Here is a 21,551-nt window from a genome sequence, read left to right as displayed (position 1 = left end):
GAAAGTGTCCTGCGGTTATATCCGCAGGAGCTCCCCGAAAACCGTACCACAACTTTTGTCTGTTTCCATGCTGCGGAATGTCGTGCGGATATGCTGCGGGCATTCTGCATTGAGTATACAGTGCCATGGCTTCGGCACTGCATCCTCTATGAAGAACAAGTGCTGAGTGATCGGGGCGTTCATACTTTCCTCCATCACACAGCACTTCTCTCCGGCCGTGTCACTCTGTCAGCGTCTGCACTGTGCAGGAGAAGGTGGGCGGGCCTGAACTAGCTCTGGCTGTCACATGACCGGAGCTCGTGCAGGCCCCGCCCACCTCCTCCTTCCTGCTCCTAGCTCCACTGCCGTCCTGACTCGCGTGTCTGTTATCAAGGCAGGTAAGTATGGGACCAAGGCAGGTAAGCCTCTATCTCCATAGTGGAGCGCCAGGATTTCCGCAGGTAAATCCACAGGAATAATTGACATGCAGTTATGCGCGGCTGCGGGACATCCGCAGCAAATCCCGCAACCGCACATACCGCAGCGTGGACACAGACACTCCCCATGTCCCGCTTGCTTCTGCGGATTTTTCTGCGGAAAACCTGCGGATTTATCTGGATTTTCCAGATAAATCTGCAGGTTTCAAAATGTACAGACACTCCCCATGTTATCCTATGGGACATGGGGAGTGTCTGTGTCCACGTTGCGGAATGTGCAGTTGCGGAATATACTGCAGATGTCCCGCAGCCGCACATAACTGCATGTCAATTATTCCTGCGGATTTACCTGCGGAAATCTGCCTTGGTCCCATACTTACCTGCCTTGATAGCAGATGCCCGTCACTTTCTTCCGGAGCACAGGAGCGCGGTGGAGCTAGGAACAGGAAGGAGGAGGTGGGCGGGGCCTGCACGATCTCCGGTCATGTGACAGCCAGAGCTCGTTCAGGCCCGCCCACCTTCTCCTGCACAGTGCAGATGCTGATAGATGCCGGAAAGTGAAGTGCTGCGTGATGGAGGTAAATATAAACTCCCCGATCACTCAGCACTTGTTCTGCATTGAGGATGCAGTGCCAAAGCCATAGTACTGTATCCTCAATGCAGAATGCCCGCAGCATATCCGCAGGACGTTCCGCTGTACATCCACAGCATGTAAACAGACAAAAGTTGTGCTGCGGATTTCTGGGAGCTCCTGCGGATATATCCGTAGTACACTGTCCCCGTGGGCACATAGACTTCCATTACACTTCTCCTTCCTGCCGTCTGACATAATGCAGAGGCTGCTGTAATCACAGGATTCTATTATCTCGCAGGCTTCTTCTAGAGACATAGAAAAAGCTTGTAATCCCATGTTTGGGTAAATATATTCTACTTCATTATATTGGGCAAGTATTTATAATCTACCTATCTCTCATATTTATCAATTCTTGGAGCATTCTTTTGCAGGGAGAAAGTACAGAGCTCCTTGTACTATGCCCGATATTGGAAAGAATAGAATGGGCATATAGTAAGGGAATGAAGCCAATAAACAGCATTGATCGCCCACTTTCTTTTTAGAACATAAACTTTAATTAACACCTTTGGACGAATATCATCAGATTTTTTAAGTGGCTCATTAGTGGTACATTTTAAAAGTTAAGTTGCAACAAATCAGATAAGAAAACTAATCCTACGAACTGTATTTCTGCACAGGATGTGATCACTACTTACCAAAGGTAATCAGGGATGCGATCTACATGTTCCCGGAATGATGGAGATTCTGGTCCATCTACATGCCAACGGACCATCATATTAATCACTTTAGAGATCTGTTACAGAAGAAGATTTATTTCAAAATTAGAATTTTTCTTTAAAATAAAATAAAAAAAATCAATAAATAATTCATGTTTCCAGGAGCCTTACTGGACCAATGCTGATACACTTGGTAAAGCGGTCATCTGCTGTTACATGGTCATATAATTCATGCACAGCACGCCGGCGAAGAGCAGGAATGTGGTACGCCTCGTATGCATTCAACAGGACTGAGAAGAAAAGTACAAAATGACTTATGGGAATAAAATACTTCAACTGAAAAGTTAAAGGGAATCTGTCACCAGGTTTTTGCCACCTAATCTAATGTAGGGGCAGAGATCCTGATTGCAGCGATGTGTCAATTACTGAGCTGCTCAGTGTAGTTTTGATTAAATCACTGATTAATCATCAGTAGGTTATCATTACAGGACTACTTGGCATGCTGCAGGTAGTCCAGCATATTCCTGAACTCTGTATAACTGCTAGATCTGCAGCAGAGAAAGCATTGATTTTATCAAAATGACAGCAAGCAGCTCAGTAAGTGACACATCGCTGGAATCAGGGTCTTTGTCTTTACATTATGCTGCTCTCAGATGGGGGAGCAAAAACCTGCTGACAGATTCCCTTTAAAATCATAAAAAGTGAAAATCTCATTAAATTTAATTTATTTAAATTTTGAATTCTAAGAGAAACAACACACATAAAAATCTGCATAATTGTATAGGTACAAATGCTGCACTGACGATAATCAATGCCTCCTACCATAGGCAAAGTCCAGTAAGATACTGTGCGGTGTATACAGGTCACAAGCAGCAACACAGTTCCTCTGTGCCGGCCAATTTATACTGCTATATTCCTGCACGTACAGCTCCTGCATGAGAAGCAAATGTGTAAATACATGTCCCACTTGATAAAATACAAGTGATAAAATACGTGTTCTGCCCCTTACTTGTCTCAAGCTGCGGATCAAGTTATCCTCACGGGCACTCAGACGTGTAGCATAGCAGTAACTCATGGGTAAGTAAACCTGACGGCAGTGACACCATATGGTGCTGGGGTGAGCAGGGAACCACTGGGGAAGAAGCCTACAAGACAACACTAGATGTTAAGGGGGCTTTACACGCTACGATATCGTTAATGTTTTATCGTCAGGGTCACGTCGGTAGTGCCGCACATCCGGCGTCATTAACAGTATCGCGGCGTGTGACACTTACCAGCGACCTTAAACGTCCTCCAAAGTGGTGAAAATCGTTCACCATGGAGGGGTCGTCCTAAAACCAAAAATTGTTAATGGTTGTTAGTAGATGTTGTTCCTCGTTCCTGCGGCAGCATACATCGCTGTGTGTGACACCGCAGGAGCGAGGAACGTCTCCTTACCTGCGTCCACCAGCAATGAGGAAGGAAGGAGGTGGGCGGGATGTTCGTCCCGCTCATCTCCGCCCCTCCGCTTTGATTGGCCGGCCGCTTAGTGACGTCGCGGTGACGTCGCCGTGACGCCGAACGCACCTCCCCCTTGAAGGAGGGATTGTTCGGAAGTCATAGCACCGCCGCCGACCAGGTAAGTGCGTGTGACGATGCCGTAGCGATAATGTTCGCTGCGGCAGCGATCACGCGATATCGCATGTGTGATGGGGGCGGGTGCTTTTGCGTACGATATTGATAGCAATTGCTAGAAATATCGTAGCGTGTAAAGCCCGCTTTAGAGAAGAGTGGGAAAGGATAATTCACATTACTTTCCCAGCAAGATTATTAGAAAAATACCTGAAGATATGCGGAGACTATATGTAACGCAGAGCGGTGCTGATTAAAGGGAACCTGTCACTAGATTTGTCCCCTATAAACTTCAGCAACGAACAGTGAGCCCTTACATACAGTATTCCAGAATACTGTATATAAGACCCCAGGCCGCACTGCATAAAGTAAAAAACCAGCTTTTATTACACTCGTCTGGGGGGCGGTATGGTCCGATGGGCGTCGCTGCTCTTAGTCTATTGCCTCCTCTCTCCATCACCTTCCTCCTTATCTGCTCCATGTGGATGACGCATCCTAAATCATGCACACAGAGTCCTCCACTGTGTTCCTGCACAGGCGCACTTCTCTATACCATGCTGAGGGCAGAGCAAAGTATTGTAGTGTGCTTTGACCTTGAGCCAATGCCTCCTCTCTTCTTGTGATCGCCGTCCTCCTTCTTGCTTTGTGTGGATGACACATCCTACATCATCCACAAAGAGTCCTCCATTGTGCTCCTTCGCAATTCTCTCTGCCCTGCTGCAGGCAGAGCAAAGTATTGTAGTGCGCAAGGAAATATTAAGACCGCCCACGCATGCGCCCACTATACTTTGATCTGCCCTCAGAGAGCAGTGCGCGTGCACAGAAACGCAATTGAGGACTCTTTGTGGATGATGTCAGACGCGTCATCCACACTAAGCAAGAAGGAAGACAGTGATCGCAAGAAGACAGGAGACACTGGATCAAGGCCAGCAATGCCCATCCGACCAGACCACCCTGCAGGTGAGTACAATAAAAGCTGTTTTTTACGTTATTCAGATTGGTCTGGGCTTTTATATACAATATTGTAGAATTCTGTATATAAGAGCTCATTGGTGGTGGCCGCAGCTTTTAGGGGACAAATCTGCTGAGTGGTTCCCTTTAAAGGGCTCTGTCAGATTTCCAGTGCCCCCAGAACCACTAGTAGTTCTGGTGCTTATCTAGAATCCCTCACTAACTGTCCCTTCATGTAGTACCATGTTTTTCCAAAAGTAAGACACTGTCTTATACTTTTTTTTGCCCCCCAAAAAGCGCTAGGGCTTATTTTTGGGGGCGGTCTTATTTTTGGAGACACACGGTTTCCAAAAAAACAGACCCCCCCACTTCCCAGGAGACTCATACTTACCAGACCCTGGAAGGCTGAGTAATTCCGAAATCTTCCCTGTGATCTCCGGCAGCCGCTGCCAGCAAGTATGCTGCACGCTGCCTCCTGCTGCTGGACGGACACACACACACACACACACACACACACACACACACACACACACACACACACACACACACACACACACACACACACACACACACACACACACACACACACACACACACACACACACACACACACACACACACACACACACACACACACACACACACACACACACACACACACACACACACACACACACACACACACACACACATACTCATAACCCAAACACTCATACACACACACACACACACACTCCATCCAGTGGTACAGAGTGCGTCCGTCAGGTTATACCTGTCAGAAGCCCGTACATTCTAGCCTCTACCCCAGCCTAAGGGATGGGAGTAAGTCATGTGTCCCAGGTCCTTGCGCTCCACCGTACGGCTTCTCAGGATCGGTATCGCTGGATGTGGTGAGTGTGTGTGAGCGATCTGAAGGGAGATTGTGTGTATGGTGTGTGATTGTGTGTGTGATGTGTGCGGGGGTGCGATCACTACAGGTTCTGCCGCTCAGCGTCTGGTCAGTATAATTGCAGGGTGTCCGCTTTCTATAATGAAGTGTCCTGTAGTATCTTTCTGCACTGACACTTCATTATTGAACCGCGACTAAGGCTTATTTTCGGGGGAGGGCTTATATTTAAGCCTTGCTATGAAAATGCTTAAAATCCCTGCTAGGGCTTATTTTTGGGGGAGGTCTTATTTTAGGAAAAATACGGTAGCATACATAAACACATCTTTAGAAAAAGTATTTCTTAAGATCGTTTATGACATGCTAATAAGGTCAGTGACTAGTTGCAGGGACGTTAGTTCCCTGGCTAGTCGGCCGACTCAGCATGGTATCACACCCCAGTGGGCGCATGCGCACTGCTTTGTACCCATTAGCATTGAGCTTCTTTGACGCCGGGTGTATGTGTAGCCGGCTTCAAAGACTCTCACTATCCACGAAGGATGCGATGTTCCTGACTTCCACAATAACTAGCATTTTTAGAAGAGAGAATCTGGAGTAAAAAGAGCATTTGAAGGTAGAAATCCAATGTTTCTAAGCGCGGTGTCAGGGGACTGGGTCCACAGACAATTGATTTTTAGTAAATGCTACTAATATTGATACAGATAATTATCTCACGGTCACAGCCACCAATAAAGTCATATCAAGTCTGAATAATCCAAAAAGAAACTCACCACATCTCTGGGAATAGAGTGTTCATTCCCTCCCAACTGTACACATTCAGCACAGATAGCCAAAATTTCCCCCAAGAAGGAATACCAATGGCACCTCCTGCAACGAAAGTTGGATACATCGGATCAAGCATGGAAAAAATATACTGACATATTATCTGCAAACGATTGTCAGTTGTGAGATGCGCTGGATTGATGCTAAAAGCTGATGTGAACTTACCCTTACTATGAAGATTGTTGCGGGCGCGGGTCATATCTGGGTCATCCTGTGACACTCCGAGAAGTCGCAAAGAGGTGTAACTGAGCGCCGTGCCAAACACAGTGCTCTTATCTTCAATATGCCTATGTATAAGATAGTTATTTATTATGGGGAACATAGATATAGAATCAGTACAAATTTTATTTTGTGATTTCGTAAAAAAAAAATAAACAAATAATTAACGACCAAATTCAAATGTGAAAGGACTCCTTAAAGGGGCTATTCACTATTTGGAACAACCACTTCTTAATTGTTATATTCCAAAGCATAGACAATACACACATCACTTTTAAAATTAAAGTTAAAGTGAATAACACTTAATATTTCAATAACATGGCACCTGGTAAGCGGGGTAGATGTTACCTGGCACATGGACAGTGTGCTTTTAAAACTGAATGTCACAACAGTGTACAGATGCACAGCGTGCTGTGCAACACAAAGGTAACATCGGGAATAGTATAGAAGGAAGGCCCTGGTGACAGGGATAGAAGCCACACACTGCAAGTCACTTGAGTTTGTACCCTACGCTCCCTAACGTCCCTACACGGGTCCTTCCCCTTGTCGCCGTTACATGCCTAGTCACTCGCTTGCCCTGAACTCACCCTGGCTAGTGAGAAGGCCGGCAAGAACACTAGTCTCAACACTGCAATAATACAACACAAGGAATAGACAGAAAGACAATAGACACAAAATGAAAACACTCCAAGCTCCTCCAATGCAGCTAACACTACAGCTGCAATAATCATGACTCCTCTGTTTCTTCCAGAGACAGGCTCCATCCAAAGTGGTCAATATAGAATCAGAATCTATCACCAGCATTAGAGGGTAAGACATGTGAATTTTTATAGCGAATGGGAGTGGTCACAAAAGAGCTGCACCAGAGATTAAGGCTACAAAGGACAGCCAGATAGGATAGAACCCTTAATCCCTCCAGCACTAAAAGAAAGTACGGTATATTCACTCAAATAAAAGTTGTAGACCTGCGCATAAGGTGTTGTGACCTTCTAGTCCCTGATTAGCCAGAGGTCTCCCCAAAGCAGGACACAGACATGACACTGATGTGTTGGAAGTAGTAATAATGGCCAGGGATAGGGATCTGAGCAATTTTGATAAGAGCAAAATTGTGAATGTGATATGACTGGGTAAAAGGTGCGGTGTTCCCTGAATACAGTGTTTACTAACCACAAAAAGTAGTGTAAAGAAGGTCGCCCGGTAAGCAGGAGTCAGGGGATCTACATTATATTAGCAGAGTGGTAATAATGTTATAGTCGATAAGTATTTAGATAAATCCCTTCACCACCAGTGCAGTGCACACCCAGAGTCTGCACTTTATGTTACTTATCAATGTGTCCATCACCTTTTTTTTCAACAGAAAAAGAGAATTTTGTTTACTTACCGTAAATTCTTTTTCTTATAGTTCCGTATTGGGAGACCCAGACATTGGGTGTATAGCTTCTGCCTCCGGAGGACACACAAAGTACTACACTCAAAAGTGTAGCTCCTCCCTCTGAGCTTATACACCCTCTGGAGGACGAGATCTAACCAGTTTAGTGCAAAAGCTGAAGGAGAATAGCCACCCACAAGTAAAAACAGAGCAAGAACCGGAACAACCGGAGCCTCTGTCTACAATAACAGCCGGTGATAACACGCGGAACAAGAAACTGTCAACAGGCAACAGGGAGGGTGCTGGGTCTCCCAATACGGAACTATAAGAAAAAGAATTTACAGTAAGTAAACAAAATTCTCTTTTTCTTCATCGTTCCTTATGGGAGACCCAAACCATGGGACGTCTCAAAGCAGTCCATGGGTGGGAATAAACAGATAACTGAGAAGTAGGTAAAACCTAACTTCACAAATGGGCGACAGCCGCCTGAAGGATGCGTCTGCCCAAGCTCGCATCTGCCGAAGCATGAGCATGCACTTGGTAGTGCTTTGAAAAGGTATGCAGACTGGACCAAGTGGCAGCCTGACAGACCTGCTGAGCCGTAGCCTGGTGCCTGAAAGCCCAAGAGGCACCGACAGCTCTGGTCGAGTGCGCTTTAATCCCCGGCGGGGGAGGCACCTGAGCACATTGGTAGGCATCGGATATGGCCGACCTAATCCAACGAGCTAGGGTCGGTTTGGAAGCCGAGAGCCCCTTGCGCTGACCTGCGGTCAGGACAAAAAGAGAGGTGCACCGCCTAAGAGCAGCGGTGCGTGACACATAGATCCGGAGCGCCCGCACCAAATCTAAAGTATGTAACGCTTTCTCGAAGCGATGCACAGGGGCCGGACAAAGGGAAGGCAATGAAATGTCCTGGTTAAGGTGGAAAGGAGACACCACCTTAGGGAGAAAATCCGGCGTCGGACGGAGAACCACCTTGTCTTGGTGAAAAACCAAAAAGGGTGACTCCGAAGAGAGCGCAGCCAAATCAGAGACTCTCCTGAGAGAGGTTATGGCCACCAGAAAAACCACTTTCTGGGAAAGTCGAAACAAGGGAACCTCCCTAAGAGGCTCAAAGGGGGGTTTCTGTAAGGCCGTGAGGACCAGATTAAGGTCCCAGGGATCCAAGGGCCTCCGATAAGGAGGAATGATGTGAGATGCGCCCTGCATGAAGGTGCGCACCTGAGCCAGCCGAGCGATACGCCGCTGGAACAACACTGAAAGAGCCGAGACCTGTCCCTTGAGGGAATTGAGAGATAGTCCTAGCTGCAGACCAGACTGCAGAGAGGACAGGATGGTCGGCAAGGAAAAAGGCCAAGGAGCATGGCCGGATGAACGACACCAGGACAGGAAAATTCTCCAAGTCCTGTGGTAAATCCTGGCCGAGGACGACTTGCTAGCCTGAGTCATAGTAGAGATGACCTCGGAAGGAATGCCTGAAGCCGTCAGGATCCAGGACTCAAGAGCCACGCCGTCAATCTGAGGGCCGCAGAATTCTGGCGGAAAAACGGACCTTGTGAGAGAAGGTCTGGGCGGTCTGGGAGACGCCACGGCAGTTCCACGGACAGACGGAGCAGGTCTGGGTACCAAGCTCGTCTGGGCCAGTCTGGAGCAATGATTATGACCCGACGGCCCTCCATCCTGATCTTGCGCAGTACTCTGGGCAAGAGAGCTAGGGGAGGAAACACGTAGGCTAGACGGAACTGGGACCAATCCTGAACCAGCGCGTCCGCTGCCAAGGCCTGAGGATCGTGGGAACGAGCCACGTAAACCGGGACCTTGTTGTTGTGCCGGGATGCCATGAGATCGACTTCCGGAGTGCCCCACTTGCGGCAGATTGACCGGAACACCGTCGGATGCAGGGCCCACTCGCCGCTATCCACGGTTTGACGGCTGAGATAATCTGCCTCCCAGTTTTCTACGCCTGGGATGTGAACTGCGGATATGGTGGACTTGGAGTCCTCCGTCCACTGAAGGATACGTTGGACCTCCAACATTGCCAGGCGGCTGCGAGTCCCGCCCTGGTGATTGATGTAGGCAACCGCTGTCGCGTTGTCTGACTGGACTCGAATGTGCTTGCCCGCCAACAGGTGGTGAAAGGCTTCGAGAGCTAAGAGCACAGCTCTGATCTCCAGCACATTGATCGAGAGGGCTGATTCGGACGGAGTCCAAGTGCCCTGTGCTCGGTGGTGGAGAAAGACTGCTCCCCAGCCGGACAGACTGGCATCCGTGGTGAGGATCACCCAGGACGGGGTCAGGAAGGAGCGTCCCTGAGACAGAGAGAGGGGCCGAAGCCACCACTGAAGAGAGCTCCTGGTCTGAGGCGACAGAGCCACTAGCCTGTGCAAGGAAGCGGTCCGCTTGTCCCAACAGAGGAGAATGTCCAGCTGCAGGGGACGCAGATGGAACTGGGCAAAGGGAACCGCCTCCATGGAGGCTACCATTTGACCCAGCACCTGCATCAGGTGCCTGAGGGAATAACGGCAGGGCCTCAGGAGAGAGCGCACCGCCCCCCGAAGGGACTGCTGTTTGACTAAGGGCAGCTTGACAAGTGCCGGCAGAGTCTCGAATTGCATCCCAAGGTACGTGAGTTTCTGGGTCGGGACCAGAGTGGACTTTGGCAGATTGACAAGCCACCCGAACTGGACAAGCGTGGCAAGAGTGAGCGAGACACTCCGCTGACATTCTGCACTCGAGGACGCCTTGACTAGAAGGTCGTCCAGGTACGGCGCGGCCCGATAGTCAAGAGGAGGCTGCCTTGGTGGCAGCGGCTCCTCCGTTCTTCTGGGGACGAGGCTTCGAGCGCCAGTTGGGTTTTCGATCCTTAGCCGAGTTAGTGGACGAGGCTGAGGGCTTAGAGGAGGACCAGTTTGAGGAACGAAAGGACCGAAACCTCGACTGGTTCCTGCCCTGGACAGGTTTCCTGGCCTTAGTTTGTGGCAAGGAAGTACTCTTCCCGCCAGTAGCTTCCTTAATGATTTCATCCAGTTGTTCACCGAACAGTCGGGTCCCAGAAAAAGGGAGCCCGGCTAGAAACTTCTTGGAAGCAGCGTCTGCTTTCCACTCACGAAGCCACAAGATCCTGCGGATCGCGAGGGAATTAGCGGAGGCTACCGCTGTGCGGTGAGACGCCTTCAAAATGGCAGACATGGCATAGGACGAAAAAGCCGAGGCTTGGGAAGTTAAGGCCACCATTTCGGGCATAGAGTCCCTGGTAAGGGAGTGCATCTCCGCCAGGGAAGCAGAGATGGCCTGAAGGGCCCACACTGCTGCAAAAGACGGGGATAAAGAGGCCCCTGCCGCTTCATATACAGATTTGGCCAGAAGGTCAACCTGGCGGTCAGTGGAGTCCTTAAGAGAGGTGCCATCCGCCACAGACACAACTGTCCGGGCTGAGATTCTAGACACCGGAGGATCTACCTTTGGTGACTGAGCCCATTCCTTGACCACCTCTGGTGGAAAAGGAAAACGGTCATCAGAACTACGCTTAGGAAAGCGTTTGTCAGGACAGGCCCTGGGTTTGGTCACAGTGGCCTGAAAACTGGAGTGGTTAAAAAACGTACTCCTTGCTCTCTTAGGTGAGGTAAACTGGTGTTTTTCTACCAAAGAAGCTTGTTCATCAGACACTGGTGGATTAAGGTCCAGTACGGAGTTAATGTACGCAATCAAATCGCTAACATCTGCATCACCTTCGGTATCAATGGGGTACATAGACGTAGCGTCTGAGCCCACAGTAAGGGCATCCTCCTCGCCTTGCCATTCGGCCCGTGAATCAGAGCCGTGGGACGAGGAAGGAGAAGAGTCCCTGCGTCTCCGTTTAGGAGGATGGGGTCTGGGATCAGAGGAAACAGACTCTGTGAGCTCTGTAGAGCGAGTCGGAGCAGCAGAGGCACCCTGAGAAGGGGGCTGATGCATGCTCAGCAGCGTCCGGGACAACTGTCCCATGGAGTCGGCAAAGGACTGGGAAATAGCCTTAAAAAAAGATGCTACCCAAGCCGGGGGTTCAGCCACCGGGGCTGGAGCAGCCGGAGGGACCCCTGGGGAGACTCCAGGCTGAGGCACCACCACATTAGAGCAGGCATCACAGTGTGGGTCTGTGCTCGGTTCGGGCAGTATGAGCTTACATGCAATGCATATAGAGTGCAGCCTTGCTCCTGGTGTGAGACATGCTGCTGAGGAGGATGTTCTGTAGTAGAGAATTCACTCCTTCAGAAAGCCACCAGAGAGTGCATAAAAAGTCCACAACCAGAGGTTGTGGCTTACCAGACCGTTTTGTGTGCCCTCCGGATTCCCAGCTTGGATCCCCAGACAGATAATTCACTCCTTCTGCAGTGCTGCAGCAGCCAGCGCCGACCAGTGTAAAAACGCTGAGAAAATGGTGCTGGAGTGAGGAGGGGGGTGGGGGTTAATCCAAGAGCGGGAACCGGAGGGCTAAGGAGAAACACAGGGGAGGGAATCCTCTCCTCAGAGAGGAGTGTCCTCCCCTGTGCTGAACGGCCGGTGGGCGGCGCTGCACTGCCCCCCTGCATGACTGACATGCAGGGGCAGAGAAACGAAACTAGGCCGAAGCCGGGGCCTAAATTTATCCATGCGGCCGACGATCAGGCACCCTCGGCGCGGTTCTCAGGAAAAAAACAGAGAACCGGCCGGAAATCACAGTAAAGGGACTTATGAAGCAGCATTGCCCAAATAACACACTCTCCCCACAATAAAATGCAGAAGGGACCCCTGAATACCGTCTCAATACTTAGCTTTTGAGACGCAGGGCCAGGTCCCTGGGGGGGGGGTGAGCGCTCCGTCCAGCAGGGGCCTGAAAAGGGCTGTGGATGGAGACCGGTCTCCTGCAGAGCAGTGAGAACCGTGAAGGCTCCCACTTCAAGCCAGAGCCCGTAGGGATGGTGAAGGAGCGCGGCATGGAAGGCTCCAGCCTTAAGGTCAACCTTAACAGCACCGCCGACACAGTGGGGTGAGAAGGGACATGCCGGGAGTCCGGTGGACCCGCTTTTCTTCCAAATCTTTAAATAAAAATCAAAAATCAAAAGAGGATGTGTGTGTGTGTGTGACCTCCTGCACACAAAGCATTAAACTGGTTGGATTCTGTCATCCAGGGGGTGTATAGGCTCGGAGGGAGGAGCTACACTTTTTAGTGTAGTACTTTGTGTGTCCTCCGGAGGCATAAGCTATACACCCCATGGTTTGGGTCTCCCATAAGGAACGATGAAGAAATAAAGTTATGGGTGTTAGAGGATAGCAACGCAAACCAAATATATGAATATTTAAAACAAATTATGATTTTTCTTTTGATCCAAACAAACAAAAATAAAAACAACTCGGAAGAATCATGCTGTAGGTTTATACTGCACACTGAATGCAGTAAAAAGAAAAGCCCAAAAAGTAATGGCTTTTTTTCCACCCGCCATTTCACTACATTGAGGGGTTTTTTCTCCCACTTTTCAGTCATATGGTTAAGTCAATGATGTTAGTCAAAATATTAACTCGTCCCTCGCATTGTGGTCCTGCGCATGCGCACTTTGATTTGCCCTGCGCAAAGCAGATCAAAGTATTGTAGTGCGCATGCACGGGCGGTCTGTAACCTTTTCTCGCTCCTGCGCTTTCCAGTACTGTGATCTGCCCTCAGTAGGGCAGATCAAAGGGTGCCTGCGCTGAACTGCAGTGTTGGCCTGTGTGGATGACGTAGATGCGTCATCCATACTGGGCTGGGTAGAAGGAGGACGGAGATCACTGCAAAGAGTAGGAGCCGGATCGGAGAGCAGCGACACCTACTGGACCGAACTGCCCTGCAGGTGAGTACTATAAAAGTGTTTTTTACGTTCTACGAGCGACATCCATCGGTGTCATCCACATGGAGCTAGAAAGAAGGACGACGACTGCACAGGATAGAGGAAGCACTGGACCCGAGACCAGTGACTCCCATTGGACCCAATCTCCCCGCAGGTGATTATAATAAAGGTCTTTTTTACATTTTACAGAGTGGCCTGGGCTCTTATATACAGTATTCTGGAATGCTGTATATAAGAGCTCAGTGGTGGTGGCCGCAGCTTATAGGGGACAAATCTGGTGACAGGTTCCCTTTCAGGGGTTAATAAATTCATTGTAACTACAAAGTCAACAGAAAAAATACATTTCATACTTATCAACTGACCTTTGGCTTGTGCTCTCATACTCCGAGATAAACCTATAAGCGGGCTTTACATGCTGCGATCTCGCTAGCGAGATCGCAAGCGATTGTACCCGCCCCCGTCGGTTGTGCGACACGGGCAAATCGCTGCCCGTCGCGCACAACCTCGCTTAACCCCGTCATACCTGCCCTGCGACATCGCTCTGGCTGGCGACCCGCCTCCTTCCTAAGGGAGCGAGTCGTGCGGCGTCACAGAGACATCACACGGCAGGCGTCCAATAGAAGCGGAGGGGCGGAGATGAGCGGGACGTAAACATCCTGCCCACCTCCTTCCTTCTGCATTGCTGGTGGAGGCAGGTAAGGAGATGTTCCTCGCTCCTGCGGTGTCACACACAGCGATGTGTGCTGCCGCAGGAACGAGGACCAACATCGCTAATGAGAGGTAAATGATTTTTTGTTTTAGGACGACCTCTCCGCAGCAAACGATTTTTGCCGCTTTTGCGATCGTTTTAGGTCGCACATAAGTGTTACACGCTACGATCTCGTTAATGACGCCGGATGTGCGTCACAAACACTGTGACCCCGACGATAATTCATTAACGATATCGTAGTGTGTAAAGCCCGCTATAGGGTATTTCACGTGCAATCATACACACAGAGCTCATCCAGAAGTCTGTATTTTTGATCTGAGTGTTTTTTGTCAACGGATGGCCGCCTATAGGTGGAGCCACGCCAGTCCACTAGTTGACCAGGTGGGAGGGGCAGACTGAGGACAGAGCAGACAGGAAGACAGTAGTCAGAAGAGAAACTGCAGTGAGACAGTGCACTCAGAGAGAGTCTGTAGTCGGGTCACTGTGGTGTGTGAAGGTGGAAGTGAAGGGACGGTCTGACGCGGATTAACGGTGACCTGGTACCCAGAAGAGGTGGTTGCCGATGGAGTACGGTGGAGTACTCCCAGGAACTACGCACTGACTGGGTACAGGACCCTAGGACAGGAAAGAGCTCGAAGCTGGCCTGTTAACACCTGCACAGCGAGGGGACCATGAAGGACCTGGCTAACCCTACGAATCCAAAGACTCAGTAGCAAAGGGAGAGCCGGAGACAGGACCAGAGACTACATCCCCACAGGGTTCATGCTACCGTCAGGCGGACAGAAATGGACAAACCACCGAACGGGAACCCCCCAGTTCCTCTACGCCACGGGGACCCATTTACCAGAAACAGGTGCAGGGGAAGAAGGTACCAAATCACCAAACTGGCACTGGAACGAAGGGAGGCGAAACCAGCCGGCCTCGGGCAACCAGTTATTACCAACCTGCCGTGAGTGAAACCAAAAAACTATGTGTCCAAAAACACATGAAAGAGTAAATATTGTCAAACACAATTTTATTAAGGATGTACAAAATACAAACTATTAAAAAAATGGTATACACCAAATCTGTGACACAAACTTTGGGTCACAGTGGGGCATGGGAGACAATTACAAGAAGAGATGGAAAACTCCACAGGGGTGGGTATCGGGACATCAGTATATGAATTGAAAACAGTCAGAGTGGGACACAATATACATCCCAAGCGGGTAACGTTATCGGATATACCCCCACTCTGGCTATATTCAAAAATCAGAATGCTACCATATATAAAATATCAACCATGAGTTCCTGCGAGGATCTATCAGACCCATATATAAGTCAATATCTCAAAGGATCAAAGGTAAAAGTAACACTAATATAATATGCAGGGTGCATCAGTACATACAAGGCACAGAATGCCGCAATCAAAAAATGTCCACGGTCTAGGCCCGACGTGCGTTTCGTGTCCTTTGTCAAGGGCCACCACAGATTGTCTGTATTGTCAAAGGACAAAAACCAGTTGCACTAAACCTTAGTGTGGACTCCCTTTTTCTAACACCTATCACATCACCCATCCTCTGGGGCCCGATCCTGCTTGCGGAGGGTCTACTATCCAAGCTGCAAATAACACCAGCCCCAGTAGTGACATTCTGCAGCGGCGGCTCCATCTATATAGCCACAACACCGCAAGTGGGGTCACGTGTGAACACTAATTTAATCCCTTGTAAATATATCCCCATTACAAAAAGGGCACGGAAGCGGGCAACAGCCACCACAGTGACATCCCCCAAGAGAGACATCGCCCGGAACCAAGTACCCCATATCCCTGGGTGCTACACAGCCATATCCTGAGTACAAAGACTTGAATGTGCGCAGCACGTCCACACACTCTTATGTATGTGCAGTCAGTCATATACTCACAGGCCCCATCCGCCATCAGGCAGCTGCACAGATCGCAGGTACCGCACCATCTCCTTCTTGGTAGCGTCAGGGAGGGGCGTCTGTGTCACGTGGCATACAATCAGCAGACCTAAAGAGTATCACAGATTTACAGCAAGTAAAGTAGACGGGAGTCAGATGTAGTGATGGTGGTCATGTATCACTGACAAGTCTCACCTGGCATCAAGAACAGTGGGCCGCCATAATCCCCAGCCCAATGGCCATCCTCTGCTTGTAAGGCAGAATAAAATGTTAGTCCATTTTCTGCTCCATCCTGGGCCGTATTCGCCTTGGGTAAGTCTTTTAAAAATTCACTCTGCACGAGAAAGTAAAAGCCGCGTTATTGATGGTCAGCTTATACCGACGTATATGGATCAATAAAACGCTACGGGTCAGTGCACTGTCCGAGGGATAACGGATGTGTGAATACAGCATTAAGGGTGCTTTACATGCTGCGACATCGCTACCGATATATCGTCGCGGTCATGTCTTTAGTGACGCACAGCCGGCGCCGGTAGCGACATCGCAGCGTGTGACACCAAGGAGCAACAATCAATGATCGCAAAAACGTCAAAAATCGTTGATCGTTGACACATCGCTTGTTTTCATAATATTGTTGGTGGTGCATGCCGCTGGTTGTTCGTCGCTCCTGCGGCGTCACACATTGCTATTAACTCATTTTTAAGCCAGCAATGCAAAGGTTATGTTATTGGATGAAGGCTGGGTACAGTTTTTGTTTTACATCATACTATATATTGAACAATTTGAAAGGTAAATTCCTTGAGATTTATTTTTTTAATTTTCTGCGATTTTCTGCGCGTAGCACTGAAAAACCTAATTTCATGCAATTTTGCCTTTCTATATTTGCTCCATTGTGTCTGCATTAGGCATCATAGACTTTAGGAAGACTTCCCTTTGATATTGAAATCTGGTGATTTTTTTATGTATGATTTTTTTTCTAATATATGTCCACTTTATGGATTTTACTTCTTTGCTTATATTTTAATGATTTATGACCACAAACCACAACAAAGTTTAAGGTTCCGGGTAAAAAGAGAAATCATGCAGATTTATTATGTACTCCAATTGCAAAAATGATTTTTAGTCCTAAATGTAAGTACACAAAAAATAAAATTAAAAACGTGTCCTCAAATGTGGAGAACCCCTAGTGCTGCTCTCCTGCAGTTAAAGGGAGTGTTTCACTTTCTTATACAAAAGTATCATTATTTATAAGGTTTTCAATACTGGATCTTTTCTTATCTAAACTCCTTAGAAAAATAATACAGGCTGCATGTGAATAAGTGTTAGGTACCGTGTCCAGCCCCAGCGAGTGCACCTCCAGGGCGGATTGTGGACGGTCGTCTCCCTCCACATAGCGCCAACACTGTCTGCCCTCCGTACAGGACAGGCGCCAGCGGGTGAGGTCTGTGGCTGGATCGCTCTTGTAAGGACCCCCCCTTCTGCGCAGACACCTGGGGGAAAAAAAATTGCAAAATGACTTTCTAAGTTTAATTTTAATTATTACCATTAAAGGGGTATTCCCATCTCCAAGATCCTGCCCTAATATGTAGTAGATGTAATAATAACAATATTAGCAAATACCTCCAATTAGAAATGTAGTATAGTTCTCCTGATTATCTATGTCTCTTACCTCATGTGCAGGGCATTGCAGCTTAGGTATCCATAGTTATGACCACTTGCAACTTACTATCACTATATGAGTCTTCGTAACCATGGATACCTAAGCTGCAATGCCCTGCAAATGAGGTAAGTGACATGGCTATATCAGGAGAACTATATTGCATTTCTAATTGGAGATATTTGCTATTATTATTATTATTATTATTATTATTATTACACCTACAACATATTGGTATAAGATCTTGGAGATTGGGATAGTCTTTTAAGAATAACCGCAAATAATAGTGTCAGAAATACTGGACAACTGCATAAATAGCAATTCCCCTTTATACTCAGAAGATTTGACTAGAATACAATAAAACCAGCTCAGGGCTATGAAGAACCTAAACCTGACATTACACAAGGTTATGTTGGATCGTCACCAGGCTGCTTCTCCGGTGATTGCAGGGACAGTTCCCTAATACTCACGTCCCCTCGCTCATTTCTCTGTTCTGCACCTGGTTACTGTCTACCGCTCCATCCCTTAAAACCCAAAGTGGTAACGCATTAAGACCCAGAGGATTCTAGGACTTGTAGTTCTTAAAACCTCTCAATCCAAAGCCCGAGATACGGTAAAGGACTACATTTCCCAGACAACACCGCGCCGCCAGATCCTACATCACGCTATCCTGACATGAGCAGAGACAGCAGGAGCCAATCACAGCGCTGATAGCTGTATACATGTAGGCGGGGCCATCAGCTATCAGCCAATGGGTGGTGACAAATACAGAATAGCGTGTTCCGTCAAGTGCTGTCCCCGAGTCTCTGCAGCTGTCGCTTCAGTGTGAGGTCAGCGCTGCCGGGAGGCGGAGGAGCGGAGAATAAGCTCCAGTCCTTATATTGACAAATAAAAGGAAACTGGTTTTCTGTAATATTTCTCACGACCCTCCCATTCAATTTTGTTGTGACACAAATAAAAACCCCCATTATGTCACCTGCAGCTCAAACTCTACTTACTGCTCACTAAACCTGCCAGGTGCAATATGCATCCAAGACCATGAGCAGTTCTGGGTGTATATTGCTAATCCCTGCCTAACCGTCCCTGTATACACTAGCATACAGTAGATAAAGCGAGCTTTAGAAAAAGTATTTCTAAAGATCCTTTCTGATATGCTAATGAGTGAGGGGACTAGTCCCCTGGGCGTTAGTTCCCCTGACTAGTCGGCCCCATTAGCATGTTAGCACGTCCCTGTGGGCCCCTGTAGGCGTGCTCTCATGCTAATGAATGCGCAGGATCACAGGATGATCTCACTCAACCCTCCGCTGCCATCGCGTCCGACACTGGATTTCGGCTCAGTGCACATGACCCCGCAGTGTCCATATTTCTAATCCATACCTAACTGTCCCTGTATACACTAACATAGATAAAGAGATCTTTAGAAAAAGTATTTATAAAGATCCTTTATGATATGCTAATGAGGCCAGGGACTAGTCGCAAGGGCTGTAGCTCCTGCGCTCATTCTGCTCTCTTAGCACGCCCCTGGGGGCTAACATGCTGTTGAATGCCCAGCGTCATCAGTGGTGATACGCATACCTGTGTTTGTTGTCACGGACTCAGACGCCAGGTTTAGGCTCAGTACACATGATCCGAAGTCACCGACACTTCTGGTCATATTTCTAAAGTCAGTTTATCTTATGAACATTACCCCTTCAACTAGTCACAGGGGCGGGGGCGTTAGTTTCCCTGACTAGTCAGCCCACTTAGCATGTAATCAGGCCCCTGTGGACTTGATAACATGATTTACAAGAGCCGGTGTCATTGCCAGCCCTGTACAAATCTTGCACATGCGCAGCTTTGTTCCCTCACATCACTTAACCTCTGAAGCCGGGTGTACGCGTCCCTGCATCAGAAAGGCGCACTGCACACGGGGGCAGAGATACCATTGGTGTATCCTGTGCGGCCGTACAGGGACCCAAGAGGTCTGGGGGCCCATTTATACCCCAAAAGCAGGTGCAACTTTGCATTTTTATGAGCTCTTGGGCTGCAAAGGGCCCATATATTCTTCTTGCACAAGGGCCCTCTTCTGTCTGTGATCTCTCCCGTCCAGTCCCTGGACTTGTACTTCCTGCAAAGTTATTTTCTCTGATGAAGCCCTTCTGACTCTTGAGGACATCTAGATGAATGATTGTCCTGTATAAGCAAAACTATTTTTTTTTTTAATTAAACTGAACTACAAAAGTGATTTTTAGCTTTGCATACATGCAGTTAAGTAAAAAAAAAAAAAAAATGTCCCCAGAGGTGGACATCCCCTTTAAATTATGTTTTTTCTGTAATGAGTTATTAAGGTGAGGCGATATTTATCAAGTTACACTTGGATACATCTGTAGTGAGATATTGTTTGGAGAACAAGTCTGGAGGGTACAAAGACTACTTTTCTGCCGTCACAGACCTCTGTGCCACATATGATATGAGCAGGAATATCATTGTCACAAGAAGGTTGGGGGAGCCTGCGTGCAGATACTGCTTAGATGCCTTCAACTTAACCTAACAGTGAAACTGCTGATTAGAAATGTGCAGCCCTAAAATGCATTACATGAAAGGTCCACTATATGTACATAGGGTTTTGGTGGAGGAAAACTTATCAAATAATTTGTTCATGGAAACTGTTTGTGCTGCCCCTCGTCTGTACTGTGTGAACTCAGTCTAAAGGCCTGTTCAGACCAGAGTATTATGCAGATGCGTGCCGTCTGAGTAAAATCAGTTTGACTCAATAGGGCTTTTCAGATGACATTTTTTTACACAGACGCTCAGTAATTGCAGCATGCACTATGCTTATCTGAATGCCGAATGAAACTCACCCATAGAAGTCTATGGATCTAAAGAAAAAACCCTGATTCCACACACATGTTGATTTAATCTGATTTTTATGAATACACTAGCTGTAGTACCCAGTGTTAGTAACTAAGTGTCTTTCTGTTTCTCTCTCACTCTCTCCCTGCCTCTTTCCTTGCCTGGCTGTCTCTGTCTGTCTGTCTGTCTCTCTGTGTCTGTCTTTCTCTCTCTCTCTGTCCATCTATTTCTATTTATTTTAAACACGAGGTTAAATTTTCCCCTCAAAACATAGTCTATGACGTTCCCTAAGTCACATGAGGTGGCTGTGAAAAATGTCATGATTGTAAATGAGACTGTGCGGATTCCTTTAGCGGAGACACACACACACACACACACACACACACACACACACACACACACTCCAATACATGTACACATTCATACATACATTCAGCTTAATATATTAAATCTCCAATATGAACTAAGGAAACTCTATTTGATCCTGTACATTTTTTAATGTAGATGTCTGAAAAGGGATTGCACATGGACATAAAAAACGGACACATTGACGACAACATGAGTTAAAGCTTTCTGGATGAAAATCGGATGAATATTCATACGCTCGAGTGACCCGGCCTCAGTCTTCTTTCTCTTCTGATCAGACTTTTAGAACTTTTTGTCTAAATCTACTGAGATCATGTAACTCATTTTTGCCGATGTCATTCTTCATGACAACGTATAATTGGGCTAAGAAAAATTGTTATCCAATGTAAAAAAAATTCACCATTAGATTTGCAAACTGGATAATGTACAGTCACGGCAATATCAGAATCCTCCCTTGTTTCTTGGCTCTCCTAATAATGGAACTCATCCCCAGGATAGTGATTCTAATATTGCAATCAGCTGGTAATGATGGATTAGGGAATCATCTGGGATAGTATAAAGTGCAAAATCCTACAATTATCGCTAACCATCATGTCCTATAATTGATGCATGACGTATGTATATAATTCCCGTTTCTCAGACGCCGCTTTCTCTGTTCTCCGTGCAGCTCATGACATGGAA

At 47.7% G+C, this 21,551-nt stretch overlaps 2 protein-coding genes across 3 annotated transcripts in view; one reads left to right on the top strand and one right to left on the bottom strand.

Moving 5' to 3' along the window:
- LOC142267570 (germinal-center associated nuclear protein-like) overlaps positions 1–1,865 on the top strand; it is a 95,337-nt gene extending 93,472 nt beyond the window's left edge. For both annotated transcript variants that reach the window (XM_075332340.1, XM_075332339.1), the window contains one exon: positions 1,668–1,865. In XM_075332340.1, the coding sequence (XP_075188455.1) occupies positions 1,668–1,674 (7 nt within the window). In that variant the 3' untranslated portion in view covers positions 1,675–1,865. The remainder of the gene's footprint in view (positions 1–1,667) is intronic.
- LOC142267571 (lanosterol synthase-like) lies at positions 1,682–18,204 on the bottom strand. Its single transcript, XM_075332341.1, has 10 exons — positions 18,143–18,204; positions 17,346–17,505; positions 16,211–16,349; positions 16,016–16,124; positions 6,142–6,263; positions 5,925–6,021; positions 2,716–2,851; positions 2,529–2,637; positions 1,878–1,996; positions 1,682–1,783 (listed from the first exon to the last, which is right to left on the bottom strand). Exons 1-10 carry the CDS (start codon positions 18,154–18,156, stop codon positions 1,682–1,684), a joined length of 1,107 nt encoding a protein of 368 aa, XP_075188456.1. The 5' UTR covers positions 18,157–18,204.
- Between the last annotated feature and the right edge of the window lie 3,347 nt (positions 18,205–21,551).

The sequence above is a fragment of the Anomaloglossus baeobatrachus genome, unplaced genomic scaffold (assembly GCF_048569485.1).
Source record: "Anomaloglossus baeobatrachus isolate aAnoBae1 unplaced genomic scaffold, aAnoBae1.hap1 Scaffold_296, whole genome shotgun sequence".
NCBI lineage: Eukaryota > Metazoa > Chordata > Amphibia > Anura > Aromobatidae > Anomaloglossus > Anomaloglossus baeobatrachus.
This window is presented reverse-complemented; position numbering and strand designations above follow the sequence as displayed.

What these genes read in the sequence shown, in the direction of transcription:
- LOC142267571 (XM_075332341.1), bottom strand. An exon ending in ACTCTATTCCCAGAGATGTG is followed by an intron (nt 2,852 to 5,924) that starts GTGAGTTTCTTT and finishes GTTGTCTTGTAG; the next exon opens with GCTTCTTCCCCAGTGGTTCC. An exon ending in TGATCCGCAGCTTGAGACAA is followed by an intron (nt 2,638 to 2,715) that starts GTAAGGGGCAGA and finishes CTTCTCATGCAG; the next exon opens with GAGCTGTACGTGCAGGAATA.